Genomic DNA, 18310 nt, shown 5'->3' with positions numbered 1-18310 from the left:
TATGATGATATTCATTTTCAAAACCATAGAAGTGTCCATTTAATCCAGATTATACGCAACGCAATGGAAATTAATTCTTTTTCAAAGCACAAATATCGGTAAAAATGGTCTTGAGACTGAGACTGAACTTTTAAGATCTACATTTATGACTTTTTTTTTATTTGTTTAGACACTCTAATTGCTGTTGCAGTCTTACACCTATAATCCCATTTTACTTTTTTGCAGGATGAGTCTAGTGGAATTGATGTTCGTCACACGAATTCAAGAATACTTCGCTGCTATTTCAATGCTGTTTCCTGCTTTTAATATCAATTTTCCCGAATATACAAATCTCATTGACAATCTCAAACGACTTATTTCAGGCTATTATCATTTGTTTGCTGTAGATTTTTTTTGTTACCTCTTTTAAAACATTTTCCTCATAATTGAATGCCATGATACAAAAACGAATCAAATCTACTTTTTATGTCTTAAAAGACTAATTCTCTGCAATGGGATTTATCTAACTCTGAAATGTAGCTAAAATCGAACCTATTCATACTTCGATTTAGTTAAATTTTAATATTGGCTAGAGCCAGCACCAAAGTTTAAATTTACTTCAACTTTTTATTTCAGAATTTAAGCCAGCTATTCAGAGAGCCTTAGTTATATAGAAAAAATCTCACAAAGATTCACTTTTACTGTAAGTTTTGTGGAAGCACAGTTGGATTGGTGTCTAATTGGTAGGTGGAGGGACCTGGAGTTTGATCGTTGGTGCAGTAACCTGTGGCAGAGCCCCGAATATGATTTTAATAATGAGATCGTGCGTATACAATCCGAACAAGAAGATGAAGACTGTTGCTATATCCTTAAAATGAGCCTCGTTCCAAGAAACTTTCTGCAGAAAACATTTTCGGAGATGACAAATTATAAAGTTGGCATCTTAGGATAGGAAAAATTCAATTGGATATTCAAAAAATTTCACCTCTGGAACATGGAACTGGGATTCTTAGAATTGATAGTTGGTTCATTATAATAGTTATTACAGCATTTTAGAAAACTTGAGTTTTTAAGGAGATAAGAGGTAGTTTAGGCTCCCAGATGCTAATCTGTCAAAGATCACTTCACAATTTTTTTAGGGGGGGAGTGGGCATATAGCCCTAAATTCACGAAGAATAAGTTTTTGGCATATTTCAACAAGTAAGTCAAATATTTCGTGGGAAAGAAGTGTAATTAAGCAGCGATTCGAGCCAATAGTAACCGAAAATTTTAATGCACAATTTCGACGACAGTTAATGCATCAGAAATGTTAAATTTTATGCTGATTCCAGATAGATAAAATGCATTAAGATCAATATTAGTCAACCCATCAAAAGCTACTAGCCTGAGAAAATTTGTCTGATTTTTGAAAAAGTGGAGTTGAAACATCGCCAAAAAGGAAAATAATCCCGATAAAAATTTCACCATTAAATTCAGCATATCACAGAACAATACTATAGAGGTTTCAACACCTATCTACAAAAATGTTGAATTTTGCTTTTTTTTTTCCAGAAGAAAGATCACAGATGTTGTTAATTTGTTTTTTTTTCTAGTGGTGATCTTATAAGAGAAATGGTTGTAGAAAATCGTGAAAGGCCTCAATTGAACAGAAATTAAAAATTCTAGTGCCCTTTTTAACTGACCAAAAGATTTTGCTATGGGAGAGCGGCGCTTTTGGCATTTTGTGGTACCGACCAATGTACGACCAAGTGACTATAGGTTGAAAATTCTGAAATAGTCAATTGATTTGAAGGTACTAAAATAATATATATTGAGATTCCCAGTTGCAAAGGAAATGATGCCGAATGGTAATGCATACGTTCCTGAAAAGTCACATAGTCCATACAAGATCAATGGCCAATATGGACATGTATCCTTATGATTGATTGAACTAAAATGGTTCACTTGATTTGTCATGAAAGGTGTGTTTAGTGGTGTATAATTGTTCGTCAACTACTATGGGGGGGGAGTTCATTGTGCGAGTGGAGGAAGGAATAGATGCCTGAAATAGCGCATTTTGATGCTCAAATTATCTAACTCTCCATGAGCCTTCAGATAAACCTACAAGTGGGAAGGGGGAACGTATGATTTGTTATCTCGTCTCATTCATTTAGGATAAGCCTGAATAATGCTGCTGCAGGGTGGTACATCCCTTCTTATTAAAGAAAACTTTTCTTAAATTTATTTTTAAGCCTGACTTAACTAAACTGATTTGTATTATATTTAGTAAAATTAAATTTTCTATTAATGAAGCTATTTAAAAAAAAGATATAATGAATGTTGAGAAAAGAATCTGCTCAATGAAAGTCAGGATATTTGGGTATTAAAATACACTCTTTGAGGTATGTCATCACCACCCTACCTATAAAATCACCCCCTCCCCCTTCATAATATCTCCTCAACGCCTCGCTCCTTACGATAAAGTTTCTTTTATTGTTTTTAAAAGTTGAGTTGTGAGAAAGAGTCAAACTTAAGCGCAAAGAGCGGGGCATTGAGAAGGGAAAAGCCCCTTTCATATGCGGAATAATATCTGTTCGTTCTAAGTTTTAATGTAGCTGCTTACTTTCAGTTGAAGAAACTTGTTTTTTTTTCTATTTAAATTCTGAATGTTTTTAAATTGATGCAGCTTATATTTTGGCTAACCGTACATAAATAATTAAAACGAAATTTGCATATCAATTTTACTTTTTTTGGGGGGTAAATGGCTTTCTCAAAGATTATGATCGGATGATGTTGAGAAAAAGGGGGCGGGGAGGGGGCATATTTTCCCTCCAATTTTTTGGGTACTTATAAAGGTCACTAGAACTTTTAATTTTATTTTAAGAGCGTTTTTTGTTAGTAATAATAACATATTACTTATTAATCAACTTACGCAATAAACTTCTATATCTGCAAGTTTTTATTACGTATATGAGGGGGGTTTCCCCCTGGTCAATACCTCGCTGTTTACACTAAAGTTTGAATTTTGTTCCAATTCTTTAAGAATGACCACTACATCACAAAGGCAATTTAATTAGAATAAATAGCTCTTTCGATCAACTTACGCAATAAACTTCTATATCTGCATGTTTTTATTACGTATATGAGGGGGTTGTCCCCCCCCCCGTCAATACCTCGCTGTTTAAACTAAAGTTTGAATTTTGTTCCAATTCTTTAAGAATGACCCCTACATCACAAAGGCAATTTAATTAGAATAAATAGCTCGTTTGAAATCATTAAGAATACTTTTGCGTAAAGAGGGTGGTATTGAGGAGGAAACGAACCCCCTCATTTACATGATAATTTTTCTTTGTTATAAGTTTTAATGTTACGCCTTACTTTTAGTTGAAAAAAGCTTGTTTTTTAATTTAATTTTTCATCATTTTTTTTAAATAATGCTGGAGAATCCAGCGCCACCTTCATTGAAATTCTCTTCCACCAAGGAAAGATCCTCTCACGTAGCCATCTCCCCACCACCAGAAAAAAATCCTTCCTGAAAACGTCTGTATACTTCCCAGTAACCAATACTATATGCAAACAATTGGCAAAGTTCATAACTTGCAGCACTTCCTCCGGGAACTGTCGGGATTAAGTCATCCTTAAATACATAGTTATTAGATTTTTTTTTTACTATTCTGAACAAAAAAGCTATCTTGAAATTTTGATCCGATGACTTTGGGAAAAGTCAGCGTGGGAAGGGGCCTAGTTTCCCTCCAATTGTTGTGGCCACTTAAAAAGGAAACTAGAACTTCTAATTTCTGTTAGAATGAACCCTCTCACGACATTCTAGGACCACTGGATTGATACGATCACCCCCCGGAAAAAAAATGCATATAAACAAATAAACACGCATCTGTGATTTTTCTTCTGGCAAAGAATACAAAATTCTGCATTTTTGCAGATAGGAGCTTGAAACTTCTACAGTAGGGTTCTCTGATACGCTGAATCTGACGGTGTGATATTCATAAAGATTCTATGGCTTTTGGGGTGTTTCCCCCTTTTTTCGAAAACGAGGCAAATTGTCTCAAGCTCGTAACTTTTGATGGGCAAGACTAAATTTGATGAAACTTATATATTTAAAATCAGCAATTCCGTTTCTTAGAGTTTCGGTTACTATTGAGTCGGCTCGCTCCTTACTGTAGTTCGTTACCACGAACTGTTTGATTTTGCCACGAAGTTTTGGCTTTTCATTAGCCCCCTAACTGAATTTTCAAGCCCTTAACCATGAAAAGGGGAAATTTCATATATTTTGTAGAATGAATATGCGTTCATTTGTTTATTTTTAGTGCTCTTGTCAGGTATCATCATGTTGAATCTGTGGTCGTAAGATTTTGTAAAAATCTCATTCGAACCGAAATTGCGAGCTTTAGTACAATTTTCAGGAGTTGAAAGTCACTGGAGGGCTAAAATTGCTTATTTTATTTCGATGGGCTCATAAATAATTGTTCTTGCTTATTATACACTGTTAAGGTAAGATAAGATTTTCACAATGAAATAAACATACATTAATTATAATGTGTACTAATCCCCATCATAGCTGTTCCTAGGAATAGTGGTGCCGGGGAAAAAATTAATAACAGCGCCCCTCTCCCGAATCAAATATAACAAAAACAACTGAATATAAGCGAAAACATGATGAAAGTGGGGAATCCGCCAACCGTGGCTCCTCCTCTCTGCAGGCCCAGAGCAGCTGATACGGTTGCCACTCCATCCTAGGAATGGATCTGATCCCCACAAAGACTCTTTAAACTTTGGATCCGAAGGGTATTTTAATAAAGAGTGTTTTTAGCCTTTTCAAGAAAAATTTCGAGGAAACGACTCTAATCTATGTAAAAGGAAAGTTTTATTAGTAAGTTAGATTCAAAAGACTACGTTGCTATACCTTGTTGGAATTCTGGTGAAAATTAACAAATTTATGAGACCCTTTTAACTATATATACTATATAGATAAAATAATAGGAAGATAGAATATTTACCAGATAAAATGATATACAAATTAATAAACTTATTTGATATGACAACCCAATAAAATACATCCTAAGTATTTACTTGAATTACTCTGTCAGACCAGAAGTAAAAAAGCCCATGTTACAAAAAAGTCTGTCAAATTGATAGCCCATTATACAAAGCTTAGCCTCACATCTAAACTTTCCTTAATAATGCTGTGGTTAATGATCAATTCTTGGTGAAACGTTAAGAAAATAAAAACATTAAGCTAAAATTCAAGTTTTTTCAGGGATCCAAAGGTGGTAAGTAGTGCTCTACTAAGGATTCCATACTAGTTGAACTTGCATTCGTAAGGGAGAGGGGAGTAAAAATGTGAAGTTTTTAGGGGCCAGAACCCCAGAAATTCTCCCTGCTGCGGTACTAACGATATATATATTTAGTAGAGACACGTTAGAAAAAAAAGAAACGAACTTCCAATTGTCCTAATTTCTGATTTCCCCCTGTCTCATCTCATGGTTCGATTTAATTTCATGGTAATGTTTCGCGGCAGAAATCGTAAAAGCCATGCAATGCATTTTACGATCCATAGCTGTCAATTCTTTAACCAAAATTAGAATAATGAAGCTGTTAGGCCATTTTCTAAACGAACTCCTTCCAGATTTTCTACCGCAAGATCACTATAACATAGAACAGCCTTTTCCAAGGATTTTCTTATTTGCAGAGAAAATACTATTCGAGAGACGGCTGTCAAGACTTCCTAGAAACTCGGTCCAACAGCGCAAGGAAATTAAAAACAGTAGACGAACAAAGATGGTCCGGTGTATAGCATAAATCTAATAGGAATATTATTTTTCTTCTTTTGGGTGTGCGGCGTGAAAGGAAGTGCGTGGATGAGTTTCGTATTTAAGAAGCAATGCAGTAATGTCGAATGAGGTTAATCATTTTTCAAATGTTTTAGTCTAACGTGGCTTTTTGCCCCAGTTCTTTAAGAATGACGGCTCGAACACAAGAGGCGTTGAATCAGGATGAAAAGTATTCTTGAAGAATTATAAAAATTTAATGTAAAGAGTATGGAATTGGGGAGGGGTAGCCTCGTGTCCCTGTGAAAAGTTCCTGTTCGTTTAAGTTTGGTTGTTGCTCCCTACTTTTAGTTGAAAAAATTAGTTTTTTTACCTTCAGAGCATATTTTCTTAATCCAATGCTCCTGAATTAATGGGAAAAAGAGAGTTGCAATGGAACTTTAAGAAAGTATGCTCTATAGGTAAAAACTAAATAAGTTGTCCGTGAAATTCACAGAAATACAAAGATTCTAGATAAATGTATACGCTGCAAAAACTGTTTCATTCTTACAATCTATGAGGCCTAATTGTATCGTTCTATTATTAAGTCTACGCCTAACTAAAATGCCCTCATTCATTATAAGCAAATCTTCGTTGTGAGTATTTTCTGTAAGTATTTTGTTTTTTTTTGTATATTGTAACTAATATACATTAGAATGGTTATGAAAATACACTCTCCCCCTAAAAAAAATAATCTAAAAAACAACATAAAGCTATATGGGAATTCTGAAAACTCCAAAGTAGGAGATTTTTAAATAGGCCTACACTTATCTTTTTAGTTTTTTTTTTTTCAAGTTTGTAAAAATTGACAAAGCTTTAAAAACGGAAGTTTTTGATTCGAAAATAGAACCTTCTTTTTATGCTAACTTCAATTATAAAAACTTATTAATTGTCAAGAGGCTCATCAAACTTAATATAATAATTTATTTTATATAGTTTCATAAAAATGGAAAATGCCCCCCCCCCAATCTGCTGAAGAAATTGATGGATCTCAATGAAGATTCTGCCACGAAGTTTTGGCTTTTCATCAGCCCCCTAACATAATTTTCAAGCCCTTAACCGTGAAAAGGTAAAATTTCATGCATTTCGTAGAGTGAGTGAGCGTTTATTTTTTTTTTTACTTACTCTCGTCAGGTGTGATCAAGTTGAATCAGTAGTCGTAGGATTTCGTAAGGTTCTGATCTGAACGAAAATTGCGAGCTCTAGTGCCATTTTTAGGACTCGAAAGTTATTGGAAGGTTGAAATTGCTTAGTTTATTTCAAAGAGCTCATAAATAATTGTTGTTACTTACTATACACATTGTTGAGGTAAGATAAGATTTAGTCACAATGAAATAAACATACAGTGATTATAATGTGTACTAATCCCCACCAGTGCCGATCCTAGGGTTGGTGGTGCCTGTGGAAAAAATAAATACAGCCCTCCTCTCCCGGCTCAGATATAAGTAAAAACAGCCGAATCGGAATGAAAACTTGATCAAAGTGGGCAATCCACTGGCCTTGGATCCCCCAGCACCCCATCTGCCGGCCCTTGGGCATCTGACACGGTTGCCCTCCCCCCTAGGAATGGGTATGATCCCCACAAAGACTCGTTGAACTATGGACCTGACGGATGTTATAGTTAAGAGTCTCTTTAAGTTTTTCAAGAAAAATTTCGAGGAAATGACATTATCTAATAGAAAATTTTATAAATAAATTGCAGTCAAAATACTACGTTGTTATACCTTGCTGGAATTCTGGTGAAAATTAACAAATTTTTGAATCCCTTTTAACTATACATACTATATAGATAGAATAATAGTAAGATAGAATACAAACTGATAAACTTGCGTGATATGACAACCAAATAAAATACACCATAAGTACTTACTTGAATTACTCTGTCGGACTACAGATGAAAAAAACCATTTCACAAAAAAGGTCTATCAAACTGATAACCCATCGAGATTTTTAGGAGCAAGAACCCCAGAAACCTTCCCCCAACTGCGGCACTAACAATGATAAAGACTAACAATGACAGTAAACAATGACACTAACAATGATAAGTAAAAACAGCCGAATCGGAATGAAAACTTAATCAAAGTGGGCAATCCACTGGCCTTGGATCCCCCAGCACCCCATCTGCAGGCCCTTGGGCATCTGACACGGTTGCCCTCCCCCCTAGGAATGGGTATGATCCCCACAAAGACTCGTTGAACTATGGACCTGACGGATGTTTTAGTTAAGAGTCTCTTTAAGTTTTTCAAGAAAAATTTCGAGGAAATGACATTATCTAATAGAAAATTTTATAAATAAATTGCAGTCAAAATACTACGTTGTTATACCTTGCTGGAATTCTGGTGAAAATTAACAAATTTTTGAATCCCTTTTAACTATACATACTATATAGATAGAATAACAGTAAGATAGAATACAAACTGATAAACTTGCGTGATATGACAACCAAATAAAATACACCCAAAGTACTTACTTGAATTACTCTGTCGGACTACAGATGAAAAAAAACCATTTCACAAAAAAAGGTCTATCAAACTGATAACCCATCGAGATTTTTAGGAGCAAGAACCCCAGAAACCTTCCCCCAACTGCGGCACTAACAATATATATTTTTGGTAGAGACAAGTTATAAAAAATGAAATGAACTTCCAATTGTTCTAATTTGTGATTTAACCCCTCCTTCCTAAGTCTGGTGTTTACTTCTTAGGAAACCTACAAAATATAGCTCGTCTCGTGGTTCCGTTTAATTTCATGGTAATGTTTCGAGGAAGGAAATCGTAAAGGGCATGCAGTGGATATTACGATCTATAGCTGTCGATTCTTCAACCAAAATTAGAATAATGAAGCTATTAAGCCATTTTCTAAACGAACTCCTTCCAGATTTTCTACCGCAAGATCACTATAACATAGAACAGCCTTTTCCAAGGATTTTCTTATTTGCAGAAAAAATACTATTCGAGAGACGGCTGTCAAGACTTTCTAGAAATTCGGTCCAGCGGCACAAGGAAATTAAAAACAGTAGACGAACAAAGATGGGCCGGTGTATACCATAAATCAAATAAGAATTTTATTTTTCTTCTTTTTGGGGTGTGGCGTAAAAGGAAGTGTGTGGATGAGTATTTAAGAAGCAATGCAGTAATTCCGGTTGAGGTTAATCACTTTTAAAATGATTTAGTCTAACGTGGCTTTCATAATTCCAGCTGGAATTGCCAAACAACGCAGAATTTTCTTAATTGCGAGTCATATTATAACGACCTTTAAACTACTTGTAAAGTAGAATTTTAGTTTACGATTAATTTTTGGCTATGGTAATCGGTGCAGGTTTTGCTGAGTGATTAGAACAAATTTTTGTAAACTGCTAAAATATTTCCCTTCTTGCTGTCTTGCAGCAACAAGATTGCTGAGCAGCAATCTTGTTGAATAAGTCCTTACAATCTTTTTACTGCAAAATTTCAGGTGAATGGAGAGGGGTATTATCGTTCATGTTGACGGAAATTCTACGCGTTTTTTATATCTTCTATATAGGTGAAGACGTTTTGATCTGTACAACAAGGCTTTCTGATGTTTAATGACAATTTATACATATGGTAAAATGTATTGAAACACTGTACATAAACAGAAAAAGAGGTTTTACCACTTAAGATATCAGAAAAAAATTCTTCTGGTAGCATTTACCAACCTCACTCCCAAGAAACTTCTGGTGAGGTTCATGATGCGCCGCCTCATCTTTTCTACCTATGTGCCGGTAAGCATAAGAGCTTAATGTTATTTGCTACATAAGAAGAGATTTTCACAGTGGGAGGGGCGCCATCCTCTAGCACCAATAATAAAAGCAAAATCCAAAAATCTTCCTGGAAATCAAGAGGGCTCAGAAATCAGTTTCAACCTGTCTTTGGGGCAAAATCATATTTTTATGCCACAAAATGGCAGAGAACTCTAGTCACTCGTGGCATAACCTTTTTGGTCACGTAGAAGGAGACTAAAACTTTTAGTTTCCGCTTTTATGAGCCCTTTTCCGATTTTTCAGAACCACTTGTTACATACGATTACCCATGGGAAAAAAAACGAAACAAATTTAAACACATTCATGATCTTTCTTCTTGGAAAAATCCAAAATTTCACATCTCTTAGATAGGATCTTGAAAACTCTATAGTAGATTTGTCCAATATTCAATTTTGTGATTTTTGTTAAGATCATTTGTCTTTTTTAGGGATGTTTCCACCCTTTTTCGAAAATCAGGTAAATTTTCCCAGGCTTCATACGGCATTAGACTTTACAGTCCCTACCGGCGGTACTGATCTCCGTTCCAGCCAGGAAGTGCAATGGGGGTTTGGGGGCCAGCCATCCTGTGCTTTCGCACACCCTTCCTGTTTACGTTCCCCAGATTTCTCCAGGTACCCATTTAGAGCTGGGTCAACTCTGGCTAAGCTTACAGAGTCACACCACTGACCCATCCCAAACTGAAGAATTGGATACACTGGGATTCGAACCCGCGTCCTCTCAGACAAAGGATCCCGAATCCAGCGCACCAACCCACTCGGCCAGGAAGGGCTTCTTATGGTTAACACTAAACTTAATGAATTTGATGTATTTGAAATCAGCATAAAAAACTATTTTGAAAATTGTTATGAAAACTCAGCTGTTTAAAGTTTTGGTTACTGTTAGCCCGAGTCACTTCCTACTTACATTTTATCACCACAGACTGTTTGACATGTTTGATGAAATACATCAGGGATTTATTCCTTCGTAATTGAAGGGGTCTATGTCCCTGCCCTCATTCCATATCCTTAAAATTAGGATCAAGAGAGCTGCTCATATCGAACTAATGGCCATAGAATATTAGTAGGAGGCTTTTTTTTGAATAAAAATTGTGATTCCTAGAGTCCTTTTTAGTAGTGATGCCCCTCGAGGACATTATAGCCTAGTAAATGATACAGCATTTTCACTGGGTTTTCGTTAATGGATAACTCTTCTAGGTTTGGTTTGTTTTGGTGGGCATTTTCGGGCGGAAAAACATCTTCCTAGCTATTTTATATACTAGGATGTTGCCTATCCGTAATTCTTCTGAGTTTGTTCTGTTTTGGTTGGCGTTTCCGGACTGAAAAAACCTCTCGCTTGCTAATTTACATACTAGGGGCTACCCCCCCCCGTAGTAACATAATATCTGCATCACCAAGAGCTGAAAACAAAATTGTGACCAAGATAAGACAAGGATTGTACATAGCCTCCATTCTACTGTAGGTCCCAGGAACTTCTTGCTGTCTGGTTCTAAGCCGGCTTAAGCGCTTCTGTGCAGACTTGAGAAGATGCGTTAGTCCCCGTTCTGCACTGGTTCTGGAAACCATTACTTTTCCTGAGGCCAAAATAATTTCAATGATTTAAAGAATGTGAACATTGCAACTTGGAATATTACAACGTTAAAAAATATCTATCGTATCAACATTTGAACTGACGAATTTAGACGCTTTGAACTGGACTTATTAGGAGTTTCAAAAACTCATATCCCAGGAGTAGGAAACAAGAAATTAGGCAATATATAATTTATTTTACTCAGGCAGGAAGGATGGGGTATATAGACAAGGAGTAGGGCTGATGATGAACAAGGAAGCTCCTAATTCTTGTTTAGGTTGAACAGGTATTGGTAATAAAACATTAGCCGCTCATTTGTGACTAAAAACTGCTGGACAACAGTTATAGTATAGTATAGTCACAGTACAATCATAGTACAGGACCATAGTCGCAGTAGACAACAGTCATGTAGAACCGACTGACAAAGATAGTGGTGACCCAGATTAATTTTACTTACAGCTACAGGAGCAAATAGACAGGGTCCTAGGTAAAAATATGGTATTTTTATTAGGAGATTGGAACGCCTAGGTTGGTAGAAATGGAGATAGCTGGTGTCCCAGCCTAGGTCAGTTCGGTGTAGAAAAAGAAAAAATAATAGTTACAGACTGCTGCAATTTTGCAGGTATAACAATATAGTTATAACCAATGTACTATTTGGTCATAAAATGTCCCTTAAGTTAGCATGGTATTCACATGATGGTAACGCAGCTAACTTAATTAGTTATGTTATTGTAAACCGAAGGCTGGCAGGATCGATACAAGATATTAGGGTTTGTAGGTGTGCTGTTATTGATGTTTAAAAGTAAAGATCACCATCTAGTAGTATCTAGGGTGAATTTAAAAATTAAATTAAGGAAGAATAACTACCTTTTGGGAAGCTATGACGCTGGTAGACTCCATGATAAGAATTTGAGAGAAACTTTCCAGGAAGAGTTTAAAATTTGACAATGTAGAGGATGGATGAACTTATGGAAAATAGCTTGTGAAGTCGATGATGGTCTCATAGGGAAGAAAGTTGGGAACGCAGCTAGGAATATTAGTGAAAATGCTTTATATATGGTAGAGAGGAGGAGGGGCTTGCACAAGAAAACCGTTTGAGTGATAGGTCAGATAAAAATAAGAGGAAATGTAAAGAAAGTAGAGAAAGCATTAAACTATGAACTAAGGAGGTGTGAAGTGGAGGCTATGGATAAAATTACTGAAAATCTAAAAGATGCAGCTAGACGGCATAATAGTAAAATATTATTCTGGTATGTTAATAAATTGAGAGAGAGTGATAAATATGGACTTGTCCCATGTAAAGTTAGGCACGGGGCCACAATCAATGATAAGGACAAACTGAAAGGGAGATAGGCAGCATATTTTGAGAATATGCTAAACTGGGATAGAGTTACAGAAAAAGATATAGAGGAGAATGAAAAAGTTATATTCAATCCAAACAGAGATTCTAATACAAAAAAGTGTCTTTTCAAATGTAAGGAAAGAGCGACTAAAAACAAACCGGAATTATCCTGTATATGAGAGAGACTATTACCTCCCGCAGTCTCCCATTTTTCCACAAGCTTAACCAGTGCTTAATTAAAATAATTTAGAAGGCAACAATGTAGCTATTATTCAATCCAAACAGAGATTCTAATACAAAAAAGTGTCTTTTTCAAATGTAAGGAAAGAGCGACTAAAAACAAACCGGAATTATCCTGTATATGAGAGAGACTATTACCTCCCGCAGTCTCCCATTTTTCCACAAGCTTAACCAGTGCTTAATTAAAAATAATTTAGAAGGCAACAATGTAGCTATTATTCAATCCAAACAGAGATTCTAATACAAAAAAGTGTCTTTTTCAAATGAAAGGAAAGAGCGACTAAAAACAAACCGGAATTATCCTGTATATGAGAGAGACTATTACCTCCCGCAGTCTCCCATTTTTACACAAGCTTAACCAGTGCTTAATCAAAAATAATTTAGAAGGCAACAATGTAGCTATTATAATTGAAACTGATTTAAATTGTAATGTGATAAAGGGACCCCCCCATATATAGGACAATTCATTGTCTTGAAAACTTTTTTTTAATTCTGTTTTTGCTTTTTATTTGAGAGCGACTCTCTATTTCAATCTAGTTTCTCATTTTTTGGAGGAATAGCCCGTTTTACAGTTCAACACATAATTCCTGTTTCTCGCATTTTAATTAATATTGCACATTACTGCCAAAATTGTCCTTTGCAGCTTTTCTTACCCACAAAAATGTATGCAAACACTAGAATAAATTGAAAGAAGAATAATACATTAAATGTTAATTGCTTGATATACATCTTCTAACGTGTGAAAATTGCTTCTTGTTAGTACTATGTGCCAAACAGAATATTCTTCAATGTTTAAGTTACATATTTTCACAGTCCAAGAAAAATTTGTTTGTGACAGTCTGTATCTGTTGTTTATTTTGTAAGTATTCCAACACGACTCAAGAGAAATTCAATTCGAACTTCTCGTATGGAAGAAATCTCTCTTTACAATTTAGTTGTTTCAAATTATGAACAGACTTTAAAAATATTTTTTCGGAATCAACTTAATAGCATGGAGTTTGCATAGAGCGCGGGTGTTTCCAATGTATTGTTGCTATTTTAACTCACTATTTTAACTTTCCCATATAATGGTGGATGCTCATTAGTCACCGAGAGATGCTCATTAGTCTCGAATTATAACCTCCAATTTTTAATTCTTTATTTTTAAAGAGCAAAAATCAACCCTCCAATTCTTAAGAGCAATAATCAACCGAGTGCCAAATGACCGTCTTTTCAACGGCCTTAGCACCTCCTGTCACACCCTATCCGTAACCCCACATGGTATTGCATCCATGTTTCCCTACAGTCAATTTAATTGAAATTATTGAAAGACCCGGTTGATATAGCCCCAGGTTATGGACCCCAAATTATGCAAATAGCACCCTTAGACCCATTTAGTAGTAAGTTGAGCTTGTTACATTTCATAGAAATCAAGACAGTACAGAGGTTTTTGTTATATAATTGCAGGACCCTTCAACCTAAGTCTTCATTGATAAATTTTAGTAAAGCAATCGATGCTTTCTACCATAATGAAATCAAGTTAAGCACAAATTAGGGTCTATATATTTTGACTTGTGAATGCCCCGAGATCATTTGGGCATTGACCTTAAATAATCAAATTACTATTCCAATATTAAATAGATTTTCAAATGATTTTTGATTTCTGTAATCGCTGATATCTTTGGAATCCAAAGTCAATAATTCCAAAAAGTGTAGTTTTAACTGCGTACATGCCTGTACTCCTTTGGGCAACGTCGGCCAAGTATACAGATATCGTATTTTCAGCTGATGATATCTTTGCAATTTTTAGCGTTATATAGATACATTTCAGTGAAAGAATTGGCTTCTTATGCCTATGTGAGACTAGAATCGTTCAAAGACTTCGGCCTACATATTTACCAAGCCTGACATTTGCTTTTGGTTAAAACTAGTGCTTTGAGGTTCTTGATGTCACCACTACTGGTAATATTACTTACAACTCATCGCAGCATCAAGCTGCCTGAAGCCAACACATCTACCCACGCTCCTCCTCCATCCCAATCTATTCAAAACGTCCCTTTTTACACCCTCCAAGAATCTTCCATTTCCCTTGAATCTTTCTTTACGACATCCTCCCACCCCAACGGCGGACGACCTATATTTGATCACTGTCATCACTGTATCTTTCAATATTTCAATCTTGGTTTGCAGACTTATCTTCCTGTTTTTCGAAGCTTTTTTCAACTGTGAAAAAACACCCTGAGCCTTCGCTATTCTACTTTTAACTATTCTAAGAGCTTACCACCCCCAGACCCCCCCCCCCGGAAAATACCCCCATGGAGAAGACCCCCCGGAAAACACTCCCGCCGGAAATCAAATTATTCCGAAAAATTGTCTCCCCACCGAAAATTCCCCAAGATAATCCATCTATGCAGAAAACTCCCCCGCAAAAAGTATCAGTATTTCTCCCAATAATAATTACTATCGTTAAGCGATGGACAAATTGCAAAACACAAAAAGGCATTTAAACTTCTATGACGGGTTCTCTGATTGTTTTCTAGTTAGGGAGGGACCGAAATACGTCAAAGCGTGCATTTTAATGCACATCAAAGCTCTCATTGAGCAATTAAATAAATAAAGAATTGTTTCTAAGAGAGAGAAGAGGGGAGGGTGGAGGTAGAAATTTACGTGAAATCCCCTGGGCCATTACGAGAATTTTTGGGGAGGAGTGTTTTTTTCAAGGGGAGGGGAATGTATTTTCTTTTTTGAGGGGGATACAGTAGATATTTTTTAAAATGCATAAAAAGTCTGAAATTGATATCTACTCCCTTATGATTTCTGGGAATACGGTTAATTGGAATGGGTATTTGGTAAACGCAAATCAAGTGTGTTTGATATTAGAACGGGTACCCGGTACCAAAAATTCAGAACAGAAGTTGAACTTTTTCTCTTCTTTTTCAAATTCAGATGGAAACATAATTTTTCTGTTTTAGGGAAAATTTAGAACAGGAGCTGAACTTCCTTCTCTTCTTTTGAAAAATTCAGAACAGAAGTTGAACTTTTTTTCGGTTTGGGAAAATTCAGAACTGAAGTTGAACTTTTTTCTCTTCTTTAGGAAAATTTATAACAGAATTGTAACTTTTTTTCTCGTCTTTGGGAAAATTCAGAACTGAAGTGTAACTTTTTTTCTTTTCTATGGAAAAATTCGAAATAGAAGAGGACCTTTTTCTCCTTCACCTATCTTTGACTTAAAAAAATGTTTTGTGAAAAAAACTGTTCCAATCTCTTGAAATAGTAAAAAAGTGCAAAAATAAGAGAATCATAACAATAGAATGCAAAAGAATACTTTAATTGAAGCAATATCGTAGCAAATGAGCTAATCAAATTTATCGCATTCAATATGTTTACATGCACAAAAAATGTTTAAAAATGCATCAAGAATAGTAAAACTCTCGAAAACTACTTGTGTATATACTAGAAAAAAACAAAACACTGGCACATAAAAATCAGCAGCAACTCTGCCTCACACAGGGAAAAAATACAGACATACAAAAACCACTACCAAGATGGAAAAAGAACCCGCCTCCCACCTAAGGTTCCCTCTCCACCTACTATTGAATTTTCTTAAGATGGAGATGTTGCCTGGGTTGTACACATTCATTTCGGTCCGGAGCAAGGTAGTGCTCATGTGGGATTACCTTCCCACCGTCCGCACACACATAGACTTTGTCCGATATGGCTGAAATGGCTTTAATATCATCTCTAACCTTATAGTTTTTAAATTTTAAAAGCAAATCGCCATTACTTTTGCTCTTGGAAGCAGACTAATTTCTACACAGTTTCTATAACCAATCATATTAAAATTCTCTTTCACATGGTATGTAGGCTTCCCCTTGCTAACTTCTCTTTTTAATTACTCATTGTGCGTTTGCACACAGTACACCTTCTGACCTGCAAGTACACCGCAGGGAATCAAGTCGCTCCCCGTCTCGGATTTTAGAGATAAAAGCTTAGGGTTTGGCGCTTTTTATTCGGCGACTTGATTTCAACCTGACCGTGGGAAATCATGTCACTCCCCTTCTTAGATTTTAGGAATAAAAGTTTATTAAGGGTTTGGTCCTTTTTATTTGGCGACTTGATTTCAACCACACCGTTGGAAATCACGTCGCTCCCCTTCTTGGATTTTAGAAATAAAAGTTTATTAAGGGTTTGGCGCTTTTTATTTGGCGTGTTTATTTTGGCGTATATATTAGTTTTATCGGGTTTAATACCCTTATTTATTTTTCAAGGGTCTGGGTCCCCTCCCCCTACAAATATCGAACAGGGGGGCCTATAACAGCCCAATTATTTTCCCTTCGAAATGCTCTGGTTTTATCTGTCTGAAAAAGAATGTTTAAGCAGTGTTGAAAAACCTATAGCTTTTTTTTAGAAGGCAGCATTGAACAAGGTCCTCATCAAACCAATTATTTTCATTTGAAATGGTTTGGTACTATTAGTCCAAACAAGGATGGATATACCATGTTGAAAAGCTTATAAATGTTTTAGGAGGGGCAGTATCCTCAAACAAAAGCCCCGGCATCATGATTAAAACCCTGTAACTTTATTTTTCAGGAGGGCCTCTTGAACAAGAGGACCCTGACACTGTGTTTAATAACCTGTAATATTATTTTTTAGAAGAGTCAGAGCCGTCGAACAAAAGGCCCAATACCCTATTATCTTGATAAATTTATTGTTACTTTTCCAACCTCGTGCCTTGTGTTTGATCCCAACATTAGAACATTAAGTTTTTTTGTCACTATGATACCGATCACATAGTAAATAAGTCACACATAATCCTTGGGCTTCTACGTAATTTTTACAATGCAAAACAATACAATAGTTCTGAGTGCCACGTACCATTGCGTAAGGTATCTCAGAGTCTGGTGAATTACATTTGTATTTGGCCACTCAGTGGTGTCCCCAGTTGTTCGATTGGAGAACAACCCAAAGATATGTACCTCTATTGTATGGTACCATGGTACCTCCATTGAGTAGGAGGCGCAGACCGAGGGGGTACTCAGGCCCTGGAGGTCCATAGTTGAAACTTGGGTCTCCTTGCTCCAGGGCTGTAAAAACAGAAGGAGGAAGAAGAAGGACCCTTAGATGTGCACTCAGCAAGGCCCACCGGCCTGTGGACACGTCCTGTCAGTTACAACCCTTCTCCCACCAATGTGCACTCTTACCCTTAGACGTGCACTCAGCAAGGCCCACCGGCCTGTGGACACGTCCTGTCAGTTACAACCCTTCTCCCACCAATGGGTTAAACTGCACGATGAAGCAGAACACCATCGTGGGAAGATCCCCTATAGGTGGACAACTGTGGAAGGGCGGAGGATCCGGAGTACGAAAAAAAACCTCTGCAAGATGATGAAGAGGAATGGATTGCTTTCACCACCCATTTAGCCAAGAATTGAACTCTCTTGAAATCATGAAAAAAGGCTCTATATTATGCAAACATCTGCTACCGTGTCTGGGATAACCGACGAATCTATCGTGTCCGGGTCAGCCGACGATCCTATGTCTAGGACGAGCCCCAGCCAGGGTGAAAGTCCACACGGTTTTTCCGTTCCAACAAAAACCACCCTAAACTTTGGCACACCA

At 36.4% G+C, this 18310-nt stretch overlaps 2 protein-coding genes across 5 annotated transcripts in view; both read left to right on the top strand.

Moving 5' to 3' along the window:
- The window catches only part of LOC136030118 (uncharacterized), a 31572-nt gene extending 31237 nt beyond the window's left edge, over positions 1 to 335 (top strand). For all 3 annotated transcript variants that reach the window (XM_065708802.1, XM_065708800.1, XM_065708801.1), the window contains exon 4: positions 226 to 335. In XM_065708802.1, the coding sequence (XP_065564874.1) occupies positions 226 to 306 (81 nt within the window). In that variant the 3' untranslated portion in view covers positions 307 to 335. The remainder of the gene's footprint in view (positions 1 to 225) is intronic.
- A 5404-nt stretch (positions 336 to 5739) lies between these two features.
- The window catches only part of LOC136030116 (uncharacterized), a 92462-nt gene continuing 79891 nt past the window's right edge, over positions 5740 to 18310 (top strand). The window contains exon 1 of one of the 2 annotated variants that reach the window (XM_065708794.1): positions 5740 to 5877. In XM_065708794.1, the coding sequence (XP_065564866.1) occupies positions 5866 to 5877 (12 nt within the window). In that variant the 5' untranslated portion in view covers positions 5740 to 5865. The remainder of the gene's footprint in view (positions 5878 to 18310) is intronic. The other variant, XM_065708795.1, reaches the window with a different exon arrangement.

The sequence above is a fragment of the Artemia franciscana genome, chromosome 8 (assembly GCF_032884065.1).
Source record: "Artemia franciscana chromosome 8, ASM3288406v1, whole genome shotgun sequence".
In the NCBI taxonomy this organism is placed as follows: domain Eukaryota; kingdom Metazoa; phylum Arthropoda; class Branchiopoda; order Anostraca; family Artemiidae; genus Artemia; species Artemia franciscana.
The sequence above is the reverse complement of the archived record's forward strand: the minus strand, read 5'-3'. Positions and strand labels throughout refer to the sequence as shown.